At 38.4% G+C, this 25,462-nt stretch overlaps 1 protein-coding gene across 1 annotated transcript in view; it reads left to right on the top strand.

The window, feature by feature from the left end:
* The window catches only part of LOC119838095, a 98,020-nt gene that overhangs the window by 39,358 nt on the left and 33,200 nt on the right, over positions 1-25,462 (top strand). Inside the window, exons 3-9 of the mRNA XM_038363906.1 lie at positions 14,184-14,275; positions 20,552-20,711; positions 21,627-21,695; positions 22,456-22,560; positions 23,475-23,585; positions 24,129-24,311; positions 24,751-24,911. Of these exons, the coding sequence (XP_038219834.1) occupies positions 14,184-14,275; positions 20,552-20,711; positions 21,627-21,695; positions 22,456-22,560; positions 23,475-23,585; positions 24,129-24,311; positions 24,751-24,911 (881 nt within the window). The remainder of the gene's footprint in view (positions 1-14,183; positions 14,276-20,551; positions 20,712-21,626; positions 21,696-22,455; positions 22,561-23,474; positions 23,586-24,128; positions 24,312-24,750; positions 24,912-25,462) is intronic.

A 25,462-nucleotide genomic window follows, 5' to 3' on the forward strand; every position in this document is an offset into this window, starting at 1 on the left:
TAGTCTGGATTAACACAAACGCTACATTTTAACCAGGTACCATGCTAGTGAAGCCGCAGGTGCCAACTAGTGTCCAATAAGTGATCTTATGAAGTACTTGTATGTTTAAAGAAGTTGTTTATGAAAGTCGGTACTTAATAAAGATATAATTTCAATTGCACTATGCAGAAATTGTGTCATAAAGTGTTCTGAAAGACCTGGTTAGTATATAGGTCACAAATTTTCGTAGATATTGCGACAAACACAAAATAACTTTTAACGGGCTTACGTATAAACTTCTCAGAATAAAAAATAGCCTATGTGCTTGTACAGACTATATTCCAACTCTGTACCAAAATACGTAAAGATCGGATCAGCTGTTATTGTGTGAAGCAGATACAAACATACATATTAGTTAAATAGTAGGCCTGTGTAAGATATGTTGAAAATCTATAATAATTTTAAATATTTAGTTTTTTTTATAGCATTGAAATGCTTTATAAAAAATAAATTTTGAAAGAATAGAAAAAAATTGATCGGAGAAAAATTGAGGCGGGATTCGAACCCCTTAGGCACATAAAACCGAAAGAAAATAAGAAATTCGATTACTGTGGCGGGATCACGGGTGGCCGAGAGGTTAGGCGTTGGTACGTGGATTGGTAAAAAACACGGGTTCGAATCTCGCCTCGTGATCAAACTTTTTTCTATTCTTTCAAAATTTCTTAATCTATAATAATGCATATCACGTTGATCGCACAGTGTTCACAAGAATTTTTAACTAGTCTAAGTAGGTAGGTACGTGGAATGGGCCACTTTCTTCATTACAAGTGTATGGTAATAAGGTAGTGGGTGGCGTGGGTCGACCTTGCGATCACACCTTCCGCTGAGAGATTGGTTAATTGGCCCCGTTTGTCCCGCGCATTGTTTGGCCGGTTTGATGCGATGTGGCCATGTACTGTAGCTATCTGTGATGTCGCGTGCTGAAGCTTCGTTTGACCGCTTATCTATTGAGCGAAAGAGGACGGACATAAGAAAACATGATTAATATATTAGTAACTATTTCTTAGTAAACTATACTAAAATAGCTTAACGTATAACCTTGTTATACTAACTACTCTAGTATTAAAAGGGGGGAATTTTTGTATTATATATTAAGGTTTTTACGCAAAAACCAATGGACCGTTTCAGAAATTCTTTCAACAATAGACAGCTGCATGTTCCTGAGTGACATCCTTCTAATATTATAAATGCGAAAGTTTGTAAGGATGTGTGTGTTTTTTGCTCTTTCACGCAAAAACTACTGAACCGATTGCAATGATATTAGGTACGTAGATAGCTGGACAACTGGAATAACATATAGGCAACTTTTTATCCCAATATTCCTACGGGATACAGACACTCGCGGGTGAAACCGCGGTGCGCAGCTAGTAGGCTATATATGTACCACGGTCGAAGCCGGGGCGAACAGCTATCAATATACTACTTCTTTTAGCGTTGCTTTTGCATCTTGTACATTTGTTTTTACGGTGAAGTGCTGGCGAGGAACTGTTGCAATTTTTGATTTAGTAAGGTTTATGTAATGTGTGTTTTACAATGTATGTGTATATATGCCCGTGATTGATTTCAATTGCTGTGTTAATATTTTTATAAATAATGAAGACATTTCAAAGTTTAATACTATATATTTGCTTGTTAGTTGGTAGTTTGTATGTAACGACATACTTAATTTATTGGAATGATACTGAACTTGTAAATACAAATCGGTTCAGTGGTTTAGGCGTGATGATGACACAGACAAACTGACAGACGGACAGATAGATAGACATATAATTTCGCATTTTAATATTAGTAGGGATAGTCAAGTATTGAAAAATACTTCTATGTCGGATAGACCATTTGTCTTAATGGAGTAGTTCCATAGGCTAGCGTGTTCTAAAAACCAAACAGACAAATCATTCATCTCTATAATATAAGTATAGATACGATATGCACCTTCTTGCTTGTGGCTTGCTCTATAAACAAAGGCCCATGCGCATACGCAGCACGTCGACAAGCAAAAAAGCAATTCATCTCGTAATCGACTATTGTTCACATGTACCCAGCGAAAGTGGAAAGTGAAAGGTAGCCGGTTCGATTACTTGTAATGCAAGGGCTAATAAGATGTAGCGTTGCATTTTTGTTGTATATTTGGTTGTTATATGTTAATATATATCCTACTATCCTACTAATATTATAAATGCGAAGGTTTGTAAGGATGTGTGTGTGTTGGTTGCTCTTTCACGCAAAGACTGCTGAACCGTTTGCAATGAAATTTGGTACGTAAATAGCTGGACAACTGGAATAAAATATAGGCAACTTTTTATCTCGATATTCCCACGAAATACGGACTTACGCGGGTGAAACCGCGGGGCGCAGCTAGTATGTTATATTTATAAGATAGTTTGTGTTCGTCGTAGGTACGGCATTTCATATAAATTTTCAAGGCTTCTTTCGATATAATTGAATCAATTTCAAGGAAACTCCATACTCTTGGGATGACTTGTAGGACTAAAAATTTAGTGACATAAAAAATCTATTAATTGGCTTATTTGTGGGGGACAATGTGTTCTCGGATACTAGCTGATAGAGTAATAAACAAACATATTGTTTACTAGATTTTCGTCCTTCGGGAATAAGCTATATATCTAGTTTTTACAGTCGCAAAAAGTTTCCTGCGCCTGTCTCCAGCCTTCTTAAACTATTTCCAAATATATATCATATATCATATCACTAAATCGCTCCGTTGCGACGAGTAAGACAGAAACTAACGAATACACTTAAGCATTTCTACACTAATATTATAAAGAGGAAGAATTTGTATTTGTTGTTTGTTTGTAATGGATAAACTCAAAAACTGCTGTACCGATTTTAAAAATTCTTTCACCATTAGAAAGCTGCAACTTCACTGAGCGACATAGGCTATATATGTACCCCGAACAAAGCCGGGGTCAACAGCTAGTACAAAATAAGTGAGGATGTAGGTATTATGTAGTAGAAGTAGGTATTTAATATGTAAAGATTAGTAGTTTCGCTCAAAGTAACGTATGTAAGGTTAAAGTTTATCGTAATTCTTGATATAGATGACATAACATTGAGAGTAGAGGTTAAATACGAGAGAAACGTTTTATTTTGAAGATTTCCCGTACTTTTTACGTACATTTTGTATCTGGGAGACAAGCTCGCCACGAATTTGGGCAGCTTGCACCAGGCAACTACCATACCCTGACACAGAAGACCGGCGTGAATTAGTAGCATTCTACTGTGTTTAATTGTGTGAGTGGGAGAACCGTAGAACCGTAAGAACCGAGCCCATATTTTTCCTGCCATTTTCGGTCGTTTAAGCATGTAAGTTCATCTACTATTTTTATAAATGTCTTAACAGACAACTGTGCTGGTAGTTTGCCTCATGGTAAGCCACCGCCCATGATCTTTCTCTGTCAAAGCGTTGCCCGCTTTTCAAGGATAAGGGATAAGGAAAGGATTGATGTCTGGAAAGATGGAATGGACTGGAGAAGGAAACGGGCCACCGAAAAACTAAGTCCTTTATTTGTCAATAACGGGAGTCTGTCTGTCAGTTAATTATTTGATTAGAAGTCTAAGAGCTAACAGGCTTTAAAAATCTATGCCTATAAACGGATGATATTTGCAATTCAGTCAATGCGTCTTCCATGTACAGAGAAACCAATATGGCTGTGGTTAGGGCTGTATCAAATAACTAGAAATTTACAAAAAATATAGTCTGTTTATTCACATTATTTATTTATTTAGGTTCATCAGCTGTTGTTGCATAAACAATTTCTCTCAATACATAAAAAAAGTTAAGTATTATACATTATAATTCAACTAATATAATTGTATGTATTTAACAGTCTTAATAAAGACTTTATTATTATTATTATATGCACAACAATTAGATATACACAACATCCAGAATAAATAAAAAAACAAGTATAACTAAGGTGATATCTATAAGTGACAAACAAGTTAGAATATGTTCATATTAACATTGAATACTTCGTGATAAGCAGCAAGTATATTGTGTGAGTGTTATATTTGTATTCTCATAAAGGCGTGTTGTGGTTTTGAAGTATGTTTTTTGTAAATATATTTAGATGAAGATTTTGCATACTAGCCTCTGTCCCGAAGGTTCGTTCGCGTGTTAATGCATTTACTTGAGAATTTATTTCCCTCATATTTAGTTTTTACTTGAATCTGTGTACTTTCTCAAGACCTATATATTTTATCAATGCTCTTTGCATTTTATTTGTCATCGGCAATGGTTGGTGGGTCGTTTAATACATTTTCAATTTTAAGGGGTTTTGACGTTAGGTAGGTATATTATTAGTTACTTAATAACATTTAATATTAGTAGGGATTTTCGAAACAGGAACAAAAAGTCTTTTTTGTTTCCTTTTTTGTAAAATCGATAAATGTCATGCGCCAGCCCTAATCGTTGGCGGAACCAATATGGTGACTGGTGAGTGTTCGCCTCCAATCAAATATGGCGGTGTTATTAGGCTATTTCCCGCGCTCGCACGCGGTTCCGGCAACATGGCGGTTTCCGCACTTGAAATGGAAAGTTAACGGTTGTTCTGTCGTTTGTCTTTAACGTTGTTTGGATGTTTGGAGAGGGATAATGCAGTTGGAGCTGGTTGCTGTGATAAGTTCGTTTGTTTAGGTGGTTATGCCAAGCTAGTTGGATGCAATATTAGAGACTATCCCTACTAATATTATAAATGCGAAAGTAACTCTGTCTGTCTGTCTGTCTGTTACGCTTTCACGCCTAAACCACTGATTCGATTTTGATAAAATTTGGTATGAAGATAGAACTGAACTTGGGAAAGGACATAGGATACTTTTTATCGCGAAAAAAGGGTAGAAAGGGTTGAAAGAGGGGATGAAAGTTTGTATGAAAGTTCGTTATTGTCAAACCGATTTTGATGAAACTTGGTATGAAGATGGAGCTAAACGTGGGAAAGAACAAACCATACTTTTTAATGCGAAGAAAATACTCCTTACCATGTCGCGCGATATAAGCGAATTCTACGCGGGCGAAGCCGCGGGCGAAAAGCTAGTGATATATAAAAATACCTCACAAACACACTCCTGTCACACGCACCCAAGCACACACACACGCAAATAGTGAGCGCAAGCGCACACGCACACAACAACAACTGTTCAATTTAAGCAAATACAGACACTGAAGCAATTAACAGTCAATCAGTATTGGAAAGTATTACTTATCAAAGCGACAGTGAAATAGTAATCGTATTATTGAATCGATTAATGAGCTTTCACTTGTATAATCGATATTACTCGATACGGTTGTTCGTTGGCACGAGATCGGTTGTCGGTTAATGAAAAACAATGTACGAATTAACGTTTTTTTTACATTATACTTGGAATTCTTTAGAGGAAGGAAGGTGGAAATTGGGAGGACTCTCGATCAGTTAACACGACTGGCCGGCCTGTAAGGCTCCGGTTGAATGATGTTGGAAAGTTGTATATATGCCTCTGTAGCTAGAAAATTTCGCTTGCGCGATTCAGAAATATGTCGCTACAATTCTACTAATTTTCACACCACCCACCAGTTCAATGACACTGATCTAATCCGTAACTGCGGGTAGTTTATAAATTTAGACGTGAAAACCCATTTACTTTAGACGTCATTAAAATTATTTGTAAACGTGATAAATATAGAAAGGAGAAGTCGATAAATAACGAGAGAAAGCGATATAAATAAAGGGTAGTCCATAGGGACTGGTTTAACTAGAGGACTTTTACTTACGCAATAAGAAATGTACGGTTAATTATAATAGAGGTGGTGATAGTGGCACGCCTTCGCTTCGCTTTCTTTGACGGTGTTAAAAGTAAATAGTTTTTTATTTTATTTTTTTATTAATGAGTAATGTTATTGTATTATGAGTCGATATTCCTAGGGAGGTTTTCAGTTCGCCTTTTTTTTTTGGCTTCGTTACCTTAGAACTTTCCACTGGGGGAACCGATTTTGATGATTATTATTATTTTTTATTTCAAATCTTTCAATTGGGTCAGGTTCTGACAATTTCACGGCGGTTAAGCTTTTTATTAAAAACAATTAAAGTCTCTTAGATATTCCTTTTAAAAACTGCATACGCCATACTTTAGTTCACAACATTATAATTTCTAGTGCAGTGATAGTCGACTAGCTCGTGCATAAAGTTCCACGTGAGTTTGATTAAAGAAGTTTCCGAGTGCTGTGAAATAATTCAAGAAATGGAATGCAGTGCGACGCGTCTAGTTCGAAGTTCAAAAGTGACATTCCAAATTCAAATTTGACACGCGTTCCAAATTTGAATAGTGCGCGCAATTGACAGTGACGTTACGTTTAAAATGAGAATATGGCGTTCATTGGGCCGAAAAACAGTGGTCCAGTCATTAAGGACAGCATACACACGCCGGCTTATGAGGTGAGTTTGTGGGTTTTTTGTATTTTTTTTTCAGTGGATTGTAAGAACAGCGGTTGAAAATTATAAATTTACAAAATAACATGTTATTTATACAATAATTGTACAAATTGTTTAAAAAAAATTAAACGACTTGAAAACAACTCAAAAGAGAAAAATTATTTAATATATTTACTAAGAACGGTACTCACTATTTGAAATCGGTGCCAGCCAAGTCTAATGATAGTAGATCACAAGGAGTAACTTACGTAACTACAAACATATTTACTGCCTACTTGGCTCAACTTAGAATTGCGTACATATTCAACGGTGATACAATTTTTGATTGGTACAGTAGTTCCTAAGATTAGCGCCTTCAAACGAATTGAAGGTTGCCTGGCAGAGATGACTGTGAGCCATAAGGCCGCCGTTTGTACAATCTTTCTTTGATCATTTTAGAGATTTTACTTCCTTTTTTTCTTTACTGGCCGCGAGCGAACGGCTTCGCAAGCGTTAATTCGGAGTAGATTAATAGATATAGATTTATACATAAAACTTCCTCTGGAATCAACCAATCATTTAAAAGAAACTCCATCAAAATCTATTGCGTAGTTTTAAAGATTTAAGCATACATAGGGACAGAGAAAGCAACTTTGTTTTATATCATGTAGTGATGACAAATAAATAAGATAGTTATAGTCTAGGGAAATCGGTGGATATCAATGGTAGTAGGTACAAACTAATTGAGCTTTCCCCACTAATCGCGCAAAACCTGGTGATTCAACAGTACATTAGCATGAAAGTGGGCAAGTGTGCTGTGGTAATTAATTACATGGACAGATTTGATAGGTACATGTTATTAATGGACTGTTGGGGTTCATATAGCGGCGTATGTTTACAAGGATTATCGTAGTTTTGCTTTTTTTTATGTCACAGTCGGCAAATGAGCTGGTGGGACGCCTGATGGTGAGCGCTACCACCGCCCGTGAACATTTGGTGAGACGTAAGGTCGATTGTAGACCTTACGCCACTACAAATGGATCGCCGACTTTAAATTGGGAAGGGATTGAGAAAGGATTGGCGAGAGGATAAGGAAAAGACTGGGAATGGTAAGGAAAAGGATAGGCGGGTGGAAATGACGCGGGTTCGAATCCCGACTCGTCTTGAAAATTTTTCTATTGTTTAAAATATCTCAATTTATAAATCGAATTGAATGTTATTGAAATGAAAAATTACAAATAATTAATATAATTTTTATTTATTTATCACTTTAACCTGTATACCTACATAAAATAACCATATTACTATCATGTGCAAATATACAGAATACGTAATAAAGCGGCCTAACCACTTAATAGTAATTTCTTCCAGACAACCGAGGCAAAAGTAAATCGGTCTATAAATATTGTTATGATTTATTGACAGTTATAGTTTTTTGATTGAGATATTTTACATCCGAAATGAACATCTTTATTATACCTACTACAGCTTCGTGACACATTGACACAGATTAAATATAATGTTGCTAATGTAATAAGATAATTAGTGGTTTACGTTCTGAAACTAACGTGAATGATTCGATTTAAAAGATCTTTAATTCTAAACTAGCTGCGCCCTGCGGTTTCACCCGCGTAAGTCCGTATCCCGTAGGAATATCGGGATAAAAAGCCTGCCTATATGTTATTCCAGTTGTCCAGCTGTCTACGTACCAAATTTCATTGCAATCGGTTGAGTAGTTTTTGCGTGAAAGAGTAACAAACATCCATACATCCATACTTACAAACTTTCACGTTTATAATATTATAGTAGGATAAGTAGGATTTGTTTATCTTAACCGACACCTACGTGAAGTGCAATTTTCTTGTTCCACGTATGATATCATTCATAAGCGATCCGACCTCTTGAAATTGGGCTGTAATAGAGATTTATCAGCGTGATTCACTCTTTCTAGAATAAGTTTGATGTGTTAAACGGTCTAATGTATTAACTGGTTGAAAAAGATGTTTTCTTTTTAGTTTTATAACATTGATTGTGTTTTAGCATACGGGTGGCCGAGAGGCTTGGTTTTGCTACGGTTTGGGTAAAGGCCCCAGTTCGAATCCCGCCTCGTGATCAATTTTTTGTCTATTCTTTCAAAATTTCTCATGTTTGTGTTTATAAAAATCTATATAAAATTTCATCAAAATCGGTCCAGTAGTTTATGCGTGAAAGCGAAACAGATTGTCAGGCAGAGGCATATTCGTATTTATAATATTAAGTAGGTATTTATGTATTTATTTTTTTGCAATTCATAGAATATATATACATCTAAAACTAAATATTATTATTATTTCTAGAATGATCTACGCGTGCTAAATAATGACGTGGTTAGTTTAACAAAACAATAATTCAGACGCCCATTGAATTAATAATGAGTTCTATTATATACCAAATAATATTTTATTATTATTTCTTATGTTGTCATATGAAAAAGTGAAGTGCCGTATCCCTAGTGGGGTATGGGGCAGATGATATACATATGTTTCACTGATCAATTTTCTGTATTGACAAGTAAGTATCCAGGCTACAGTGTCCTGCCACATCAAGACTTATTTGTGAGTCCCCACCGGGAATCGAACCCAGGACCCTAGGAGGTTCTAATCTGTGATGAGCGAGTTTTTTTTCTATTTAAATAAATCAAATTGTATGCACACAACATTATTATAAAATATGTATATAATAACATTTATTAAAATACTACGAGTTTAACGCGTGCGAAGCTGCGGGCAAAAGCTAACTCGATAAGTCGTGCAAAATAAACACGACATACGATAATGCAATAGGTATTGATAGTAAACGCATTAAGAAATGTATCTATAAGTAGGTTAAAATGTCACCTATGTTGATCCGCGCTTGAGAAATAACTGGTTCGCCCACAGAAAAAAGGTCGTGTTATAACACTTGTGAATGGAAATGGCTCGTCAGAACACAGTGGGGTTTTAGTCGGTAGGAATCCGACATAACCCACAACTCCTTTCCCCCGAAGGCCGTATGATAGATAATATAAGATTTCCCCACTCAAAAAGATGTGAGCCGTCACGGGACGCCTGGCAGATATGAAACATCGATATTATGAGAAATTTTTAAAGAATAGAAAAAATTTGATCACGAGGCAGGATTCGAGCTTGCGTTTCTAGCCTAACCGTAGCAACGCCTAGCCTCTCGGCCACCCGTGATCTAGGCAGTTAGGCAAGAAACGCAGGCTCGAATCCTGCCTCGTGATCAAATTTTTTCTATTCTTTCAAAATTTCTCATTTATAAAGCATTTCAATGCTATAAAACTAAAAAAATTAAACATCGACATTATTTTATAAAATTAATATGCAAAGAATGGACTGTGATAGGAACTAAATATGTCATAATGATAAAATAAAATATTACACCGTACACACTACTGCATATAGACTGTATATATTATACATTATCATTTAGCGTGGCGACGCGTCGCCACGGCATGCGTCGCCACGCCAGAAATCTGTTTTACGTGCGGCTATAGATGTTTCACATCACAAAAAAATGGTACCTAACCATGCGTTTTAAATAATAAATGTAGGTAGGTACTTGTACTATGCTGGTTGGTGAAAGCGGGATCGGTTCCGTTACGATTTATTAATTTTATTATGTCTATTCGAAAGCTTATGGTCCATGGCCGCTGGCATGTCGAGCAATTGCGTATGTGTGAAATTGTTGGATGTAGATTTTTTTTTTTATGGCAGGCAAGCAAAGGAGCAGGTGGGCCACCTGATGTTAAATGGTCACCACCGCCCATAAACACTTGCAACACTAGAGGTGTTACAAGTGCTTTGCCGGCCTTTTAGGGACATATACGCTCTTTTCTTGAAGGCCCCAATGTCGTAATTGTTCGGGAACACCGCAGCTGGTAAATCGTTCCAAAGCTTCACCGTACGCGGAAAGAAGTTGCGGGTGAAGCGTACGGTGGTGGACCGCCAACCATCCAGATGGTGCGGATGGAATTGGATACTATCACTTGTGTTGTGGTGAAGCTCGATTTTAGCCTGAAGGGCTAATACATGCCGGGACGGACGGACGCGTGGTTGAACTGAAGTTACGCCCGGGTAGCGACACGCTCAAAGGTGTTCCTCCTTAGGAACCTCGGCTTGGGCTGTCGCATGAAAAATAACATATGACATGTTTGACACTTTTTTTTTTAAGTGGAGAATGCTCATGCATACCCACAGCCCGGGGAAAGGCCGTGGGTTATGTCGGACTCCCATTGCCTAGAGAGGCAATGGACCTACCGACTAAACTCCTAAACTAAACTGACACTTACGACATGTTTAAGTGTCTTTAGATAGGTACTATGATCTTCTTTTGTCAATAAATTATTGTGTGGATTGAAGATTGGTATGAAGATAGCTATAATGGATTTATAAGTAAAGATGAATTATAAGACATGATTCATTTGAAACCTGGGAAGTAGTAATCCTACTATCCTACTAATATTATAAATGCGAAAGTTTGTAAGGATGTGTGTGTGTGTTTGTTGCTCTTTCACGCACAAAATGCTGAACCGATTGCACTGAAATTTCTTACGTAGACAGCTGGACAACTGGAATAACATATAGGCAACTTATCCCGATATTCCTTCGGGATACGGACTTACGCGGTTGGAACCGCAGGGCGCAGCTAGTAAGATAATCATGTCAAATGAAATCGAAATTAGCAGCGCTATAAAGAGCGTATGACAAAAAGTCGTGGATTCAAACCTGTCCTCGTGGGAACCGTTGTATCTATTTATATATATCGTTATTTACGATGAAAACTATAGTTTTGTATAAAGAAATAAAGACTCGTATTTACTGGTATTTGTTTGAGTTTTTGTGCACTGGCACCATTGACACAAATCGTTTTACTGGGGAGCTGGTTTGTTTATTATTGCGGTTCGAGTGAGATTTTACCTTTATAATTTACTAGCTATGCCCGGCGGTTTTACCCGCGTAAGTCCGTATCCCGTAGGAGTATCGGGATAAAAAGTTGCCTATATGTTATTCCAGTTGTCCAGCTGTCTACGTACCAAATTTCATTGCAATCGGTTCAGTAGTTTTTGCGTGAAAGAGCAACAAACACGCACATCTTTACAAACATTCGCATTTATAATATTAGTAGGATTAGTAGGATAAAGTAGGATGTGAAAGTTTATTTGTTTGGATGTTTGTCCGTCAACCACGCTGAAACTACTGAGCGGATTTTGATGAAATTTGGTATACAAACAGGGTATTAGCTAAATTGGGTGATAGGATACTTTTATCCCGTTAAAATGGTCCCTTGGGATAAAACAGGAATCTTGATATCCGGACGGAGCCGGGACGAGCGTCAATAATTCATAAATTTTACAACTTAAATGTACGGATTGCATAATAGGGAAGTCGCTGTCTTCTGAGATACAGGTAATAACCTAGTTCAGAAGGCAGAGCATCATTGTGAATGTAATATTTGTCCTTGCTAATAAATAAATAAAATAAATAAATAAATAATTTGCACCTAAACTACACGAAATGAACCGCACTTAAATTCCGCCTTTACAAACGTATAACACGCCCATTACATACATTACATACATCACATCTCATTCATAGATCCCCGTACCGATGACGTCAGCTGTTTCAAGGTCTATCAACTGGTTTAACCAGATGTCCTTGCGAGGACGCAGAAGCGTCTTCACTAATTGTTCATATATAAAGGGGGCTTGTATTTATATCGGAGGCTTGGGTTACGATACTGCGTAGAAGCAGGGTGTTTTGTGTATGTCTACTATTACAATTATTAATTACCACTACATGGTATAAAACGAAGTCGCTTTCTTTGTCCCTATATATGCTTAAATCTATAAAACTGCAAGACGGATTTTCATGGGTTTTTTTTTCATAGATAGAGTGATTGAAGAGGAAGGTTTATATGTACAATAACATCGTGTATTAACGCGTGCGAAGCCGAGGGCAAAACTTATGTATTACAAAAAGGAATCTTTTGTGTGTTTGTAACGTCTTTTGTGTGTGTTTCATGTCGCCAAATAAATGCTTTTTCTTTCATCTTTCTTTCTTTTTAACGTTTTAACCCAAAAACAGGTCTACGAATTTTAAAACTCTTTCGCCATTGTAAGCTGCAACTTCTTTGAGTGACATGGGCTATATATGTACCACGGGTAAAGCCGGGGCGAACTGTTAGTAAAATATAAAGTAGCTACTCTTATTATACGCAATAGGTTTTTTCCTATAATATAACGCAAAAATATAACTCATATTAATAACTAAACATATTTAAAACATGATTATGCTAATAACTTGCTTATTCTGTTTGACGGAAAACGTTATATGATAAACTAGCAAACCCAGCGAACTCCGTTTCGCCACCAGATGGCTGTATATAAAAAATTATTTTCCCGCTTTTTTGTTCAAATTTTTCCTGAATTTTCTTTGCTATAAACCTCACGGAGCCCGAGACCTTTCCAACGAATGAAAAACCGTGGAAATTGGTTCGTGCGTTCTGGAGTTATAGCGTCAGGAAGGAAAACCCGACTTATTTTTATATAGTAGATGTACGCTAATATTATTAACAGAAAACTATTGTATTTTTTTGTATATTTGTATCGTTTTCACGCAAAAACCGCTGGAGCGATTTCAAAAGTTCTTTCACCATTAGAAAGCTGTATCCTCGCTGAGTGATATAGTCTATATATGTACCACGTGTGAAGCCGGGGCGAATAGCTAGTTTGTAATAAAGAAACAGCTTTTTACAGCTGAATCCGCTCTTGTATATCCACCGAAGTGATATCTAATGGGTACTTATGTGACCCCAGGGCACTATCTTTATTTCACCACAGCTAACGCGTGGCCCCCATGACGCCTCTGATAATGGGGCGATAACACATCACGTCATATACCTTAGTTAAACATACAGGTACAAGGTTGTGAGATTTGATAGGTGTTGTACTTTATGTTTTCCATATTATATGGCATATTTGTTGAAATTATCTAAGTATTAAATGTTTTCTACACTAATATTATACAAAGGAAATTTTTATATTTTTGTAATTTTGTATGTTTGTTAAGTTTTCACGCAAAAACAGCTGGAGTGATTTTTTAAAATCTTCCAATATTAGTAAGCTGCGTGACACTGAATGACATAGGCTATGTATGTACGACGGGCGAGGTAGGGACGAACAGCTAGTATTGTATTTTACGTTACATAATAACGTTAAATATTTTGCATTAGCGCTCCGACCCGACTCCGCCCCTGATACATAAAAAGCCTTTGGTGAATATGGGTCTTTATATACATATAATAACTATATTTTACACCTAATTACATCACCTTCAAATTTTCAGAACTGGGTGAAATTAAAATGCGACTTACTTACTCCATTTTTTTGAGGTCGGTTAGAAATATTCAATGTATTCAGTCTCTGTCCTACTTAATATTATATAATATATATCCTACTAGTCATCTTATCTTACTTCCTACTAATATTATAAATGCGAAAGTTTGTAAGGATGTGTATGATGTGTGTATTTGTTGTTCTTTCATGCAAAAACTACTGAACCGATTGCAATGAAATTTGGTACGTAGACAGCTGGACAAATATTCCTACGCGATACGGACTTACGCGGGTGAGACCGCGGGGCGCAGCTAGTAGCATATAATATTAAAATTAAGAATAACGTATCATCATATTGTCCACAGATCAAATTGGAGACGGTGCTGGGTCTGACGGTGAGCAGCAATGCGGCGCTGGACTGCGATCCGAATACTGAACTCGTGGCCTATCCAGCTGGGTATGTGTTTCTTTATCTATATATATTATCTTTTGCCCTCCACTTGGCACGTGTTAATGCCGGAGTAGTTTAAAAGAATGCTATTATATGTCATATAAACATTTCTCTTGAATCAATCTGTCTGTTTAAAAAAGTGTAACTCGTTTATGGTCCCGCAGGACAGGCACTGCCTGGTGCGGGATCCAATGAATTCACATTCGTATATTAACTTTTAACTTTCAGAACCTTGGACACGTGCGTATTACTTGTGATTTTTATGTCTATCTTAAAGTAATAAAAATTAAAAAAAATCGCATCAAAATCCGTCGCGTAGTTTTATAGATTTATGCAAACATACAACCAAGATACAAGCAAGATTTTCTACATTTATATGAGTCCCCCGATTAAACCATCTATCCAGCATAATTGGAATGGCGCATTGCCGTCGCGGCTCGCGGGTGATTGGATTAAAATAAATTTCAATGGTTCGGCTGCGAGCGCGTTTCAATCTCGTTCAAGGGCTGACCCGTTGACCTGCGACCCGTAATGTCGGAGCGATAATAGCATCGGATTGAATGTCTTATATGTATATATGTATATGGAAATGTTTGAGGTGTTGCGTTTAGCGGAACGCAATTTTACTTGACAGAGTTTAAGGGGGGTAGTAGATTTATAAGGGGGTGTAGTTTTAAGTTTAGGGGGGTTTTATTGTGGGAATCGAGCATGCTTCGACACGAATTGGGCCAGCTCGCACCGGGGAAGTACCACACCCCCACAGAAAACCGGCGTGAAATAATAGCTTGCTATTGTGTTTCGTACGGTGAGTGGGGGAGCCGGAGGCCCATATCCTTTTCCTTACCTTTCCCAGCCCTTTCCTTTATTCCTCTCATCAATCCTTTCCCATTCCCTTCCCAATTAAAGTCGGCAATCCATTTGTAGAGGCGAAAGGTCTGCAATTGACCTTACGCCTCTCCAAATGTTCATGGGCGGTGGTAGCGCTTACCATCAGGCGACCCACCAAAAAATAGAATCGTAACTCAAAGTCATAATTGTTATTTAATTAGGCTATTTTGTCTTTGCCGTCATAACATAGTTTGTACATTTTATAATTATCGTTTACTATCAATTTCATCAATGTATATCAACGGATTTTGATAAAACTTGGTAAAGTTATAGCACCTACTCCGTGGAAAGATCTTATTTGCAATTTATCCCGGAAATTGATATGGTGTCTGAGGGGGGAGGGTCGAAAGTCAATGTAAGTATTCATTGACAAACGCGACCGAAGTCGCGGGTACAGCTAGTAATATTATAAACGCGAAAAGTTTGTAAGTATGGATGGATGTATTGATGTTCGTTACTGAGCTGTCTCAGATATGTTATAGGCTGGATTAGCGCATAGGCTACTTTTTACCCAGATACCACGCGTGTTACGCCGCTGGTTAAAGCTAGTAGTTAAATAATACAGCTTCAGTCCTATTGCTTTTACCGTAAAAGCTGTGTGTGTGTGTGTGTCCGTCCGTCCGTCCGTCCGTCCTTTCTCTGTCACTAGACGGTATCACAAGAAGCGTGTCAGTCAGTTGAAATTTTCAGAGATGATGCTTTTCTGTTGCCGCTATAACAAGGAAAAACAAAAAAAAAATCGAGTTTTAAATCCGGTTGCCATGGTCATAAAATGAACGGATGACCAAATTTTTTTGCTGCTGCTCTTTCGCCTCATCATCATCAGCCCATTTATGTTCCCACTGCTGGGACACAGACCTCCTATGAGGCTCTTTCGCCTAGATGTACGGAACCGTTTGTGTCGCGAGTCCGACTCGGACTTGACTGTTTTTTTTTTTAAATATAATCAGGGAGAAATATTGATCCCAACACGCCCAACCCACGCCCAGGATGGGTGCGGTGTGTATTTTAAATTCACCCTTGTCATTTAACGATTGTAGTCCCTAGATACTAAAGGACAGTGTAATAAATATTAAAAGATAGAAAGAAACCAATCCAAATACGTTTATTATGCATTATTATACAAGTGTTTGAAAAATGTATTTCTATCGAAATTGCCGGACACTGTATTTGAAGAAGAAACAATATATGAGAAATTTTTAAAGACTAGAAAAAAAAATATTACGAGACGGGTCTCATACCCGCGTCTTGCCAAACCGAAGCAACGCCTAGCCTCTCGGCCACCCGTGAGCCCACCTCAGCAATCGAATCTCTTCTGCTCTTTTGGTTTCGTGTGCCTAAGGGGCACCCGTATATGACCTACTAGCTGCGCTCCGGGATGTCACTCGCGTGAGTCTCTATGCCGTAGGAATATTGGGATAAAAAGTTGCCTATGTGTTATTCCAGTTGTCCAGCTATCTACGTACTAAATTTCATTGTAATCGGTTCCGTAGTTTTTACGTGATAGAGTAACAAACACACACATACACATACATACGTCGTCACATATCACATAGGATAGGTTAGAATAGGAAGTAATATGCCTTTAATAATAATGCTATATTATTATTAAAGGCAGAAAAAATTTATTGCAATGTCGAACTAAACGAAATAATAGGCAAACAAGTAAAGGACAGCTCTCAGCATATTAAACCATTGTTGGGCAGTCGCGATAAGATAATAATGTGATATAGCTTTTTGAACCTTATGAAGGTACATACGAGAGAATTGTGAGTTTATTTTCCAATAGACTTGAATAAAAGATGTTTCTTACCTTTCGACTGTGTGATTGTGATGATTCTCTTTCTATATGAAAGCCGGTGCCTTCCGTGTGGTCCCATTTGATTCTAGTCTAGTTCCGTCAATATTGAAACTGCTTAGGTTCTGACGAAAATATTTATCACGGAGTACCGCAATAATTTCGTTTAACTATGTCTCTGCTACTGCGGTTAAAGGGATAGAGTATTTGATACGGCGCTGGGATCGAGATAATGGGTTCTGTGATTTTTGTTTAGATTGTTGTTTTATTGGATTTTATTGGGGACGAAAAAGATTACGTGAAATGAAATTTGTTGACGAATTGGGGGGACTTTCACCCATATTGATCAGATTCAGTAGTTTCAACGTGAAGAAGATACAGAAGTAGGTATCTATGTCAGAACTTTTTCATTTACTAGCTGCGCCCTGCGGTTTCACCCGCGCAAGTTTGTATCCCGTAGGAATATCGGAATAAAAAGTCGCCTATGCGTTATTCTAGGTTTTCAGCTATCTACGTACCATATTTCATTGCAATCGGTTCCATAATCCATACATGCATACATCCATCCATCCATACTTACAAAACTTTTGCGTTTATAATATCAGTAGGATGATAATTAGAAAGAAATATTTATCCAATACGCGGATCCCTAAAACAATGTCGCGACAGTTCAACCACCCCGCCATGGTTGGTAGCTTCCTCGCCTCCATGACTCATGGCGAAGAGTTATTTTGTACACTAGCTGTAACATGCGGCTTCACTCGCGCGGTACCCGGCTTAAATGTTGCCTATGTGTTAACCCATATATTACATATACTCTGTATCCAATTTTATACAGATACCAACAGTGGTTTTCGCGTGAAAGAGTAACAAACATCCATACAATCTTACAAGCTTTCACGTTTATAGTATTAGTAGTTTTGACAAGCTCGCGGAATTTAAAACTGATTATTTAGAATATCGATAGCTTTTTTACACGGGATGGTACAGTGGTACAGTAGAGTTGCCTGGCATATATAGCTGTTTAGCAATAAGGCCGCCTCTTCTCTCTGCCTTTATATATATATATATATATATACATGATATGGGATATCGTATTTATAGTTCGAAACCGGCCAATAGTGTCTCGACCACGTAACGTGACAATTATTGCCTCTGCACACAATGCAGATTTTGCGAATGCATGTTGAGTTGATGAGTTGAGTTATTTTTTTAAAGCCCTAAATAATAAGAGTAAGGAATGCTATCGTTGGCCGGGTCAGCTAATCACACTAATATTATAAATGTCCGTCAATCGCGCTGAAACTACTGAACGGATCCTCATGAAATTCGGTATACAAACAGGTTATGAGCTGACTTGGGTGATAGGATATTTATATTCAGATTAAATACTCCCTTGGGATAAAACGGAAATAAACAGTCACCAAATCATTTGTATACGTCTTAATTACACGCGGGCAACGCCGCGAGCGTAAGCCAGTATTTATATAATTATCGCACTTTATACGTACCAATTTTTATCGATAACTAGCTTCCTGCCCGCGGCTTTGCCCGCATAGTCGCAAGAACGATTTCCTCGCATGTTCCCGTTCCCGTGGGATCTCCGGGATGAAAACTTACCTATGTCCGTCTCTTGTTTCTAAGCTACCTCTGCACAAATTTTCCGTCGAAACGATTAATCCGTTCTTAAGTTATAAATAGTGTAACTAACACCACTTTCTTTTATATATATAGATTAGTACATCACTACCAGTGAACTAATAATAATAAATTCTTTATTTCGGGGTAACAAGGACCCAATATCTTTTTTTTTTTACTATGTTGCAATAGAAGTCAATAGAAAGGTTAACGATGCCGGTTCCACGTAGCAGGAATATATAATGACCATCACGCCTCTGAATATTAACATAGGGCTGTGATGGATTAGGTGGGGGGCGGCGTGATAAGCGAAGCGATTTGTTGTTAGAGCCTCGTTGAGAGTTTGGGGGGGAAGTGTGAATAGAAATATCTATATATAAGACTAGCTGCCCCCCGCGGTTTCACCCGCGTAAATTTTTATTTATTGATTTATTTATAATGCTTTATTGCACAAACTTAGAAAGAAACAACAAGAACACAGTAAACAGAAAAAAAAGACATTGTTTGTAGGAATATCAGGATAAAGGTTGCCTACGTATTATACCAGTTGTCCAACTGTCTACGTACCAAATTTCATTGCAATCGGTTCAATAGTTTTTCCGTGGAAGAATAACAAATATCCATACATACATACAAATATACATACATCCATCCATACAAACTTTCGTGTTTATAATATTAGCAGGATAGTTTAATATATCAGTGTATGTGATTTGTATGTTTGGTGGAGCTGGTAGGGAGGATAGATGAAGCAGTTTGTTACTAGAACCTTCTTTGTGTCTTAACAAAAATCATCCCAATTGGTCTAGACGTTCTGAAGTTTTAGAGTGATATGTGAGCTTATTAATCCCTATTAATATTATTAATGCGAAAGTAACTCCTGTCTGTCTGTCTGTCTGTCTGTCTGTTACGCTTTCACGCCTAAAACACCCGAAACGAAACGGTTTTGACAAAATTTGGTATGAAGATAGAACTGAACTTGGGAAAGGACATAGGATAATTTTTATCGCGAAAAAGGGGAGAAAGAGTTGAAAGAGGAGATGAAAGTTTGTATGAAAGTTCGTTATTGTCAAACCGATTTTGATGAAACTTGGTATGAAGATGGAGCTAAACGTTGGAAAGAACAAACTATACTTTTTAATGCGAAGAAAATACTCCTTACCGTGTCGCGCGATATAAGCGAATTCTACGCGAGCGAAAAGCTATTTTCTTATATTCGTGTACCTTAACCATGTACTTAGCCCTCTAATCGCTTACTCTTCTAACTTACCTCATGGATATAACCTCATTATGAGTACCTTATTCGTATGTACGTATTTCGTGCGCCTTTTCTCACGGTGCCGCATGCCATTGTGAGGTCCGCGGCTGACATACGTATTCGTGATAATGCGTTAATAGTGTCACTATGGTGGATTTATTATTATTTATCACGTGTAATTTTGCGGGACACGCACGCGGAATTTTGAGTTCAAGATGCTTGTTTTAGCATCAGAGTCCTATTAAAGCCTATGTGCTTATCTGAACTTAATGTATATATATGTGACGCGCGATGCTCCGCGGTTTTAGCCACGTAGTACCTGATGTTGTTATAGGTTTCTTCAATAAATGGGCTAACTAACAGTGTAATAATTTTTCAAATTGGCCGAGTAGTTTCTGAAATATGCGCGTTCAATCAAACAAACAAATTCTTCAGCTTTATAATGTGTATATATATAAAATTCTCGTGTCCCAATGTTCATTACCATACTCTTCCGATATGGCTGTACAGATTCAAATCAATTTTGTGTGCTAATCGGGTAGGTCTGGGACTCGAAAGTCGAAGTCCTAAATGATAAGAGTAAGGCACAACAGCTTTTGCCGGGTCAACTAGTATTAGTATATATTTGATGAGGCCTAAACCTGCATCATTTTCATACTACTACAATTTCTTATAATAAGATGTTTCCCCCAAATTCCAGGTGCACCGTGGTCCTGTACAACGTGCGCAAGAACCGCCAGTCACACGTGCTGAACGCGTCGCGCAAGAGCGTCACGTGCGTCGCGTTCTCGCCGGACGGCCGCTACCTGGCGACCGGCGAGTGCGGCCATGCGCCCGCGGTGCGCGTGTGGGACCTGCAGGTAGTGCGACGGCTCGAGGGTAGCTCTAGTTGGTGGTTTTGTATCAGCGCCATCTAGTGGCGTGAACGTTGTAACTGAGATTGGTTGTAACGGCGAGTGCGGTGCGCGTATGTGATCTGCAGGTAGTGTCAATTATGCTCGAGCGGAGCTCTAGTGGGAGATTTTGTTTCAGCGCCATCTAGCGAGGTGAAAGTTGTAACGGCGATTGTGGTAATACGAGAACAGAAACAAAATTGAAATGCCTGTTTTCGGGCTTAGTAAAAAAAAAAATAGAATTCCTCGTATTATTTAGTTAGGTAGTGATAAATATAAAAACTGTATTAAAAAATAGCATTACTGAAAATATGGAAGAAGAAAATCCATGAAATGTCGCGTAAGAAGCACAGTCCTTTGGCATCATTGTTATGTACATTTTACATATTATGTAGAATTAAAATGTAAAAGTGACATGATTTTAAAACGGCACTACTCAGTAGAAACTACTTTCAATCTATGTGATATTGATCAAAGAGTGCTTCTAGAAGAATTGGTAAGATATCGTGCCGCGCGTTGTTACTGTGTTCGAGATACTGCCGGTGCGACCGGTGACTGTGTATAGCGCACTCTCGTGTTGGTTGGACGTAGCTTTTGTATCAGCGCCATCTAGCGTGGTGTAGCAACCGTTTCAAATTTTGTAGATGAGACGGTATTTAGCTTTATGGAAATTTCGTTAGCCACCATTTGTAAAAAAATTAATTGGTCATTTAGAAGGTTTATCTGAAATAAAATATGAAAAAGGCTGACCATCTACTTGTCTGTTAAGATTTATGCGGATTAGTAAAACATACTAACTATTAGTTTATTTATTTTTGTTTGCTCCATGTTAGTTAATTTTTATTTATTTGATATGATAAAACAAAGGAATGATTATTTCAGGATCCAAGTCAGTCTGGAGCAGTTCAGATAGCAGAATTCCCTGGTCATACTCATGGAGTTAATTGTGTGGTATGTTATCATTATAATATTTTATAAGTTATATTAAAATACTAGCTGCGCCCTGCGGTTTCACCCGCGTAAGTCCGTATCCCGTAGGAATATCGATATAAAAAGTTGCCTATATGTTATTCCAACTGTCCAGCTATCTTCGTAAGAAATTTCATTACAATCGGTTCAGTAGGTTTTGCGTGAAAGAGCAACAAACGCACACACATCCTTACAAACTTTCGCATTTATAATATTAGTAGGATAGGATATTGCGATTAACAGTTTTTTGTACAATGGTTCTTTTATTTAAGTCAACTGTCTGCGGTCAACTGAGCTGGTGGTTCCCCTGATGGTAAGGGATTACCACTCTCCATGAACATTCAAAGAGGCCTTGGTTCATATGCTGCCTGTTTTAAAGGCATGAGGAAATTATTGATAACAGGGAGAAGGAATGAACTGGTTAGGGTAAGGGATCAGGATATGGGCCTCCAGCTCCCCCACTCACCGGACAAAACAGTAGCAGTATGCTATTTCACGTCTGTCTTCTGTGGGGGTGTGGTACCTTCCCCGGTGCGAGCTGGGCCAATTCATGCTGAAGCTTGCTCAACATCAACAACATAATTTTTAAATATAAAACATTTGTGATTATTGTATTTGGTTAGTAGTTAGTAGTAAAATTAAATGTAATAAGATAAAATATACTATTTTTGAAATTATAATCACTTCACAAAACTTTATAGCCTGCGCAGTGCATTCTTATGAAGATAATTGATTTTTGCAGGCTTTCTCCACATCATCCAAATACCTAGTGTCGGTAGGATCGCAGCATGACATGATCGTCAATGTGTGGGATTGGCGGGCTAACCTGAAATTGGCCAGCAATAAGGTACACTAAATTCATTTACATAAAAATCTGCTATTTTTTTCTCACATCATGTTTTGTGGAAACATGGATTTTATTTAAATACTAGCTGCGCTATGCGGTTTCACCTGCGGAATTTCGGGATAAAAAGTTGCCTATATGTTATTCCAGTTGTCCAGCTGTCTATGTACCAAATTTTATTACAATCGGTTTTGTAGTTTTTGTGTGAAAGAGCAACAAACACACACACATCCTTACAAACTTTCGCATTTATAATATTAGTAGGATAGGATGAACTCACATAAAATTCATACAATTCTGTTGAAACAATTTTTTGGATTGAAGTGAAAATCTCGATTCTTCTCTTTCAATAAACTCGTTGTTATTAGCTGGCTGTATGTCTGTATATAACCAACTCCTTTAGACACCATTTTGACCCACTTCCAACTGCCAAATTTAATTCAAACTTTACACTTATCAAGGATTGGTGACAATACAATAATTTCCTTATGTATACTCTGTGAGGCAATTTATATTATATTATCATCATCATCAGCCCATATATGTTCCCACTGCTGGGACACAGGCCTCCTATGAGGGTTCAGGCCATAATCCACCACATATTATGTTATAACAATAAATAAATGTGAAATTTGAGCCTTATTATATGGACACTAAAGATGATATCTGCTTATTATTATTTATGACTAGACACTTGTCTCGGCTCCGCCCGGATATCAAGATTCCTATTTTATTCCAAGGGAGCATTTAATTGGGATGAAAGTAGCCTATCACCCAAGTTATACCCTGCCTGTATACTAAATTTCATCAAGCTTTTCTGTAGTTTCAGCGTGATTGACTGACAAACATCCAAACAAACAAACTTTCACATTTATGATATTAGTGTGACTGTTTGATTAATTTACATAAATTTTCAGGTGTCGTCCCGTGTGAAGGCTGTCAGCTTCTCCGAGAGTGGCAACTATTTCGTCACAGTTGGCTTCCGGCACGTCAAGTTCTGGTATCTGGAATATTCTAGAAATGCGAAGGTGAGCTAGGATTTAATTTATTACGGTTGGACGGACGGACGAACGGTCCATCGATTAAAACCGGCTCTAAACCACTTTATCATTAGCCTATATATGTTCCCACTGCTGGGGCACGGGCTTCTTATGTGGGTTCAGCTATAATCCAGGAAGCTGGCAAAGTGAGGGTTAGCAGATGTCACATGTCGTCGAACTTTTGACTCTCGGACATGCCGATATCCTCACAATATTTTTCCTTCACCGTTTCGAGCAGTGGTGATGTTACAAAGATATTAAAAAAAATCTATTTATTTCTTGCACGTTCGCCTAGTCTCTAACTCCCGACTTTAAGTCCCAGATCATTGCTCCTTTATTGGATCGAACATAAAACACCACTTAAGACAAAAAAAAAAAATATTGTCTGATATTTGAACCTCCGTTTTAACAATTTTAAGACCGACGTCACCACTGCTTTCAAATTGGACCTAACCGCTTAAAATATAAATATATATCTAAGAACATCAGAAAGCAGAGTTATTTATTATTATTATTATATATATATTTCAGTTCAAAGAGCCGGTGCCGCTGATGGGCCGCTCCGCGATCCTCGGCGAGCAGAAGGACAACGAGTTCTGCGACGTGGCCTGCGGGCGCGGCGCCTGCGCCGGCAGCACGTACGCGATCACGCGCGGCGGCCTGCTCTGCGAGTTCAACGGGCGCCGCCTGCTCGACAAGTGGGTCGAGCTGCGGGTGAGCGGCGCAAGGGGACGCGGGGCACAAGGGGCACACGGGGCACAAGGGGCAAACAGGGCACAAGGGGCACACGGGGCACAAGGGGCACGCGGGCACAAGGGGCAAACAGGGCACACGGGGCACAAGGGGCACGCGGGCACATGGGGCACACGGGGCACAAGGGGCACGCGGGCAAACGGGGCACAAGGGGCACACGGGGCAAACGGGGCACACGGGGCAAATAGATACACGGGGAACAAGGGACACGGATGATTAGATACATTTGGAAAGAAAAAAACATCTCAATACCAACAGACACACAAATAAATATAAAAACGGACATGTATGCACATAAACACACGGATAAATAGAATAAATAGATACATGCCCACAGAGATACAAGGAAAAGGCAAAAAAACACAGAGACAGAAAATAACAGTCCGTTACACAATTCCAGACGGCGAGCGCGAACTGCATGGCCATCGGCTCGGGCTACATATTCGTGGGCTGCGCCGAGGGCATCGTGCGCTGCTTCGCGCCCGACTCGCTGCGCTACGTCACCACGCTGCCGCGCACGCACTACCTGGGGGTGGACGTGGCGCAGGGGACGAACATTAAGTGAGTCTTGGGGCTTGGGAGTCGGTCACGGTCATCATTAGGGTCACGGTCATAATCATAGCAATAGTACAAAACGTATTGCTGGTTACGCTCATAATCATGGCTATGGTCACAAATAATTTTGTTGGTTATGGTCGTAAGTGATAACCATGGCCATGGTTACAAATCATATTGTTGGCTATGGTCATAATTATGTTCGCGGTGATAATTATGATCATGAGACGGACACGGGCGGTAATTTTGGCCGCAAACACAACAAATAATATTGTTGGTTACGATCATAGTTATGGTCAAGGTTACAGTCACGGTCGCGGCTTTAATCTTCTCTGTCGCAGTTATAATTATCGTCACATACACGGTCACCGCGGTCACCTGATCATGGACAGACATAATTCAAACTATGTGCACTTATCAAGCATTGGTGACGATATTATTATCATATTATATAATTATAATATTCACATGCGGTGGTGATCGCTTACCATCAGGCGAACCACCAGCTCAGTTGCCCGCTATGACATAAATTTTTATTTTTTTTTCACTATATAGTT

This window comes from Zerene cesonia, unplaced genomic scaffold, assembly GCF_012273895.1.
Source record: "Zerene cesonia ecotype Mississippi unplaced genomic scaffold, Zerene_cesonia_1.1 Zces_u001, whole genome shotgun sequence".
Classification (NCBI taxonomy): domain Eukaryota; kingdom Metazoa; phylum Arthropoda; class Insecta; order Lepidoptera; family Pieridae; genus Zerene; species Zerene cesonia.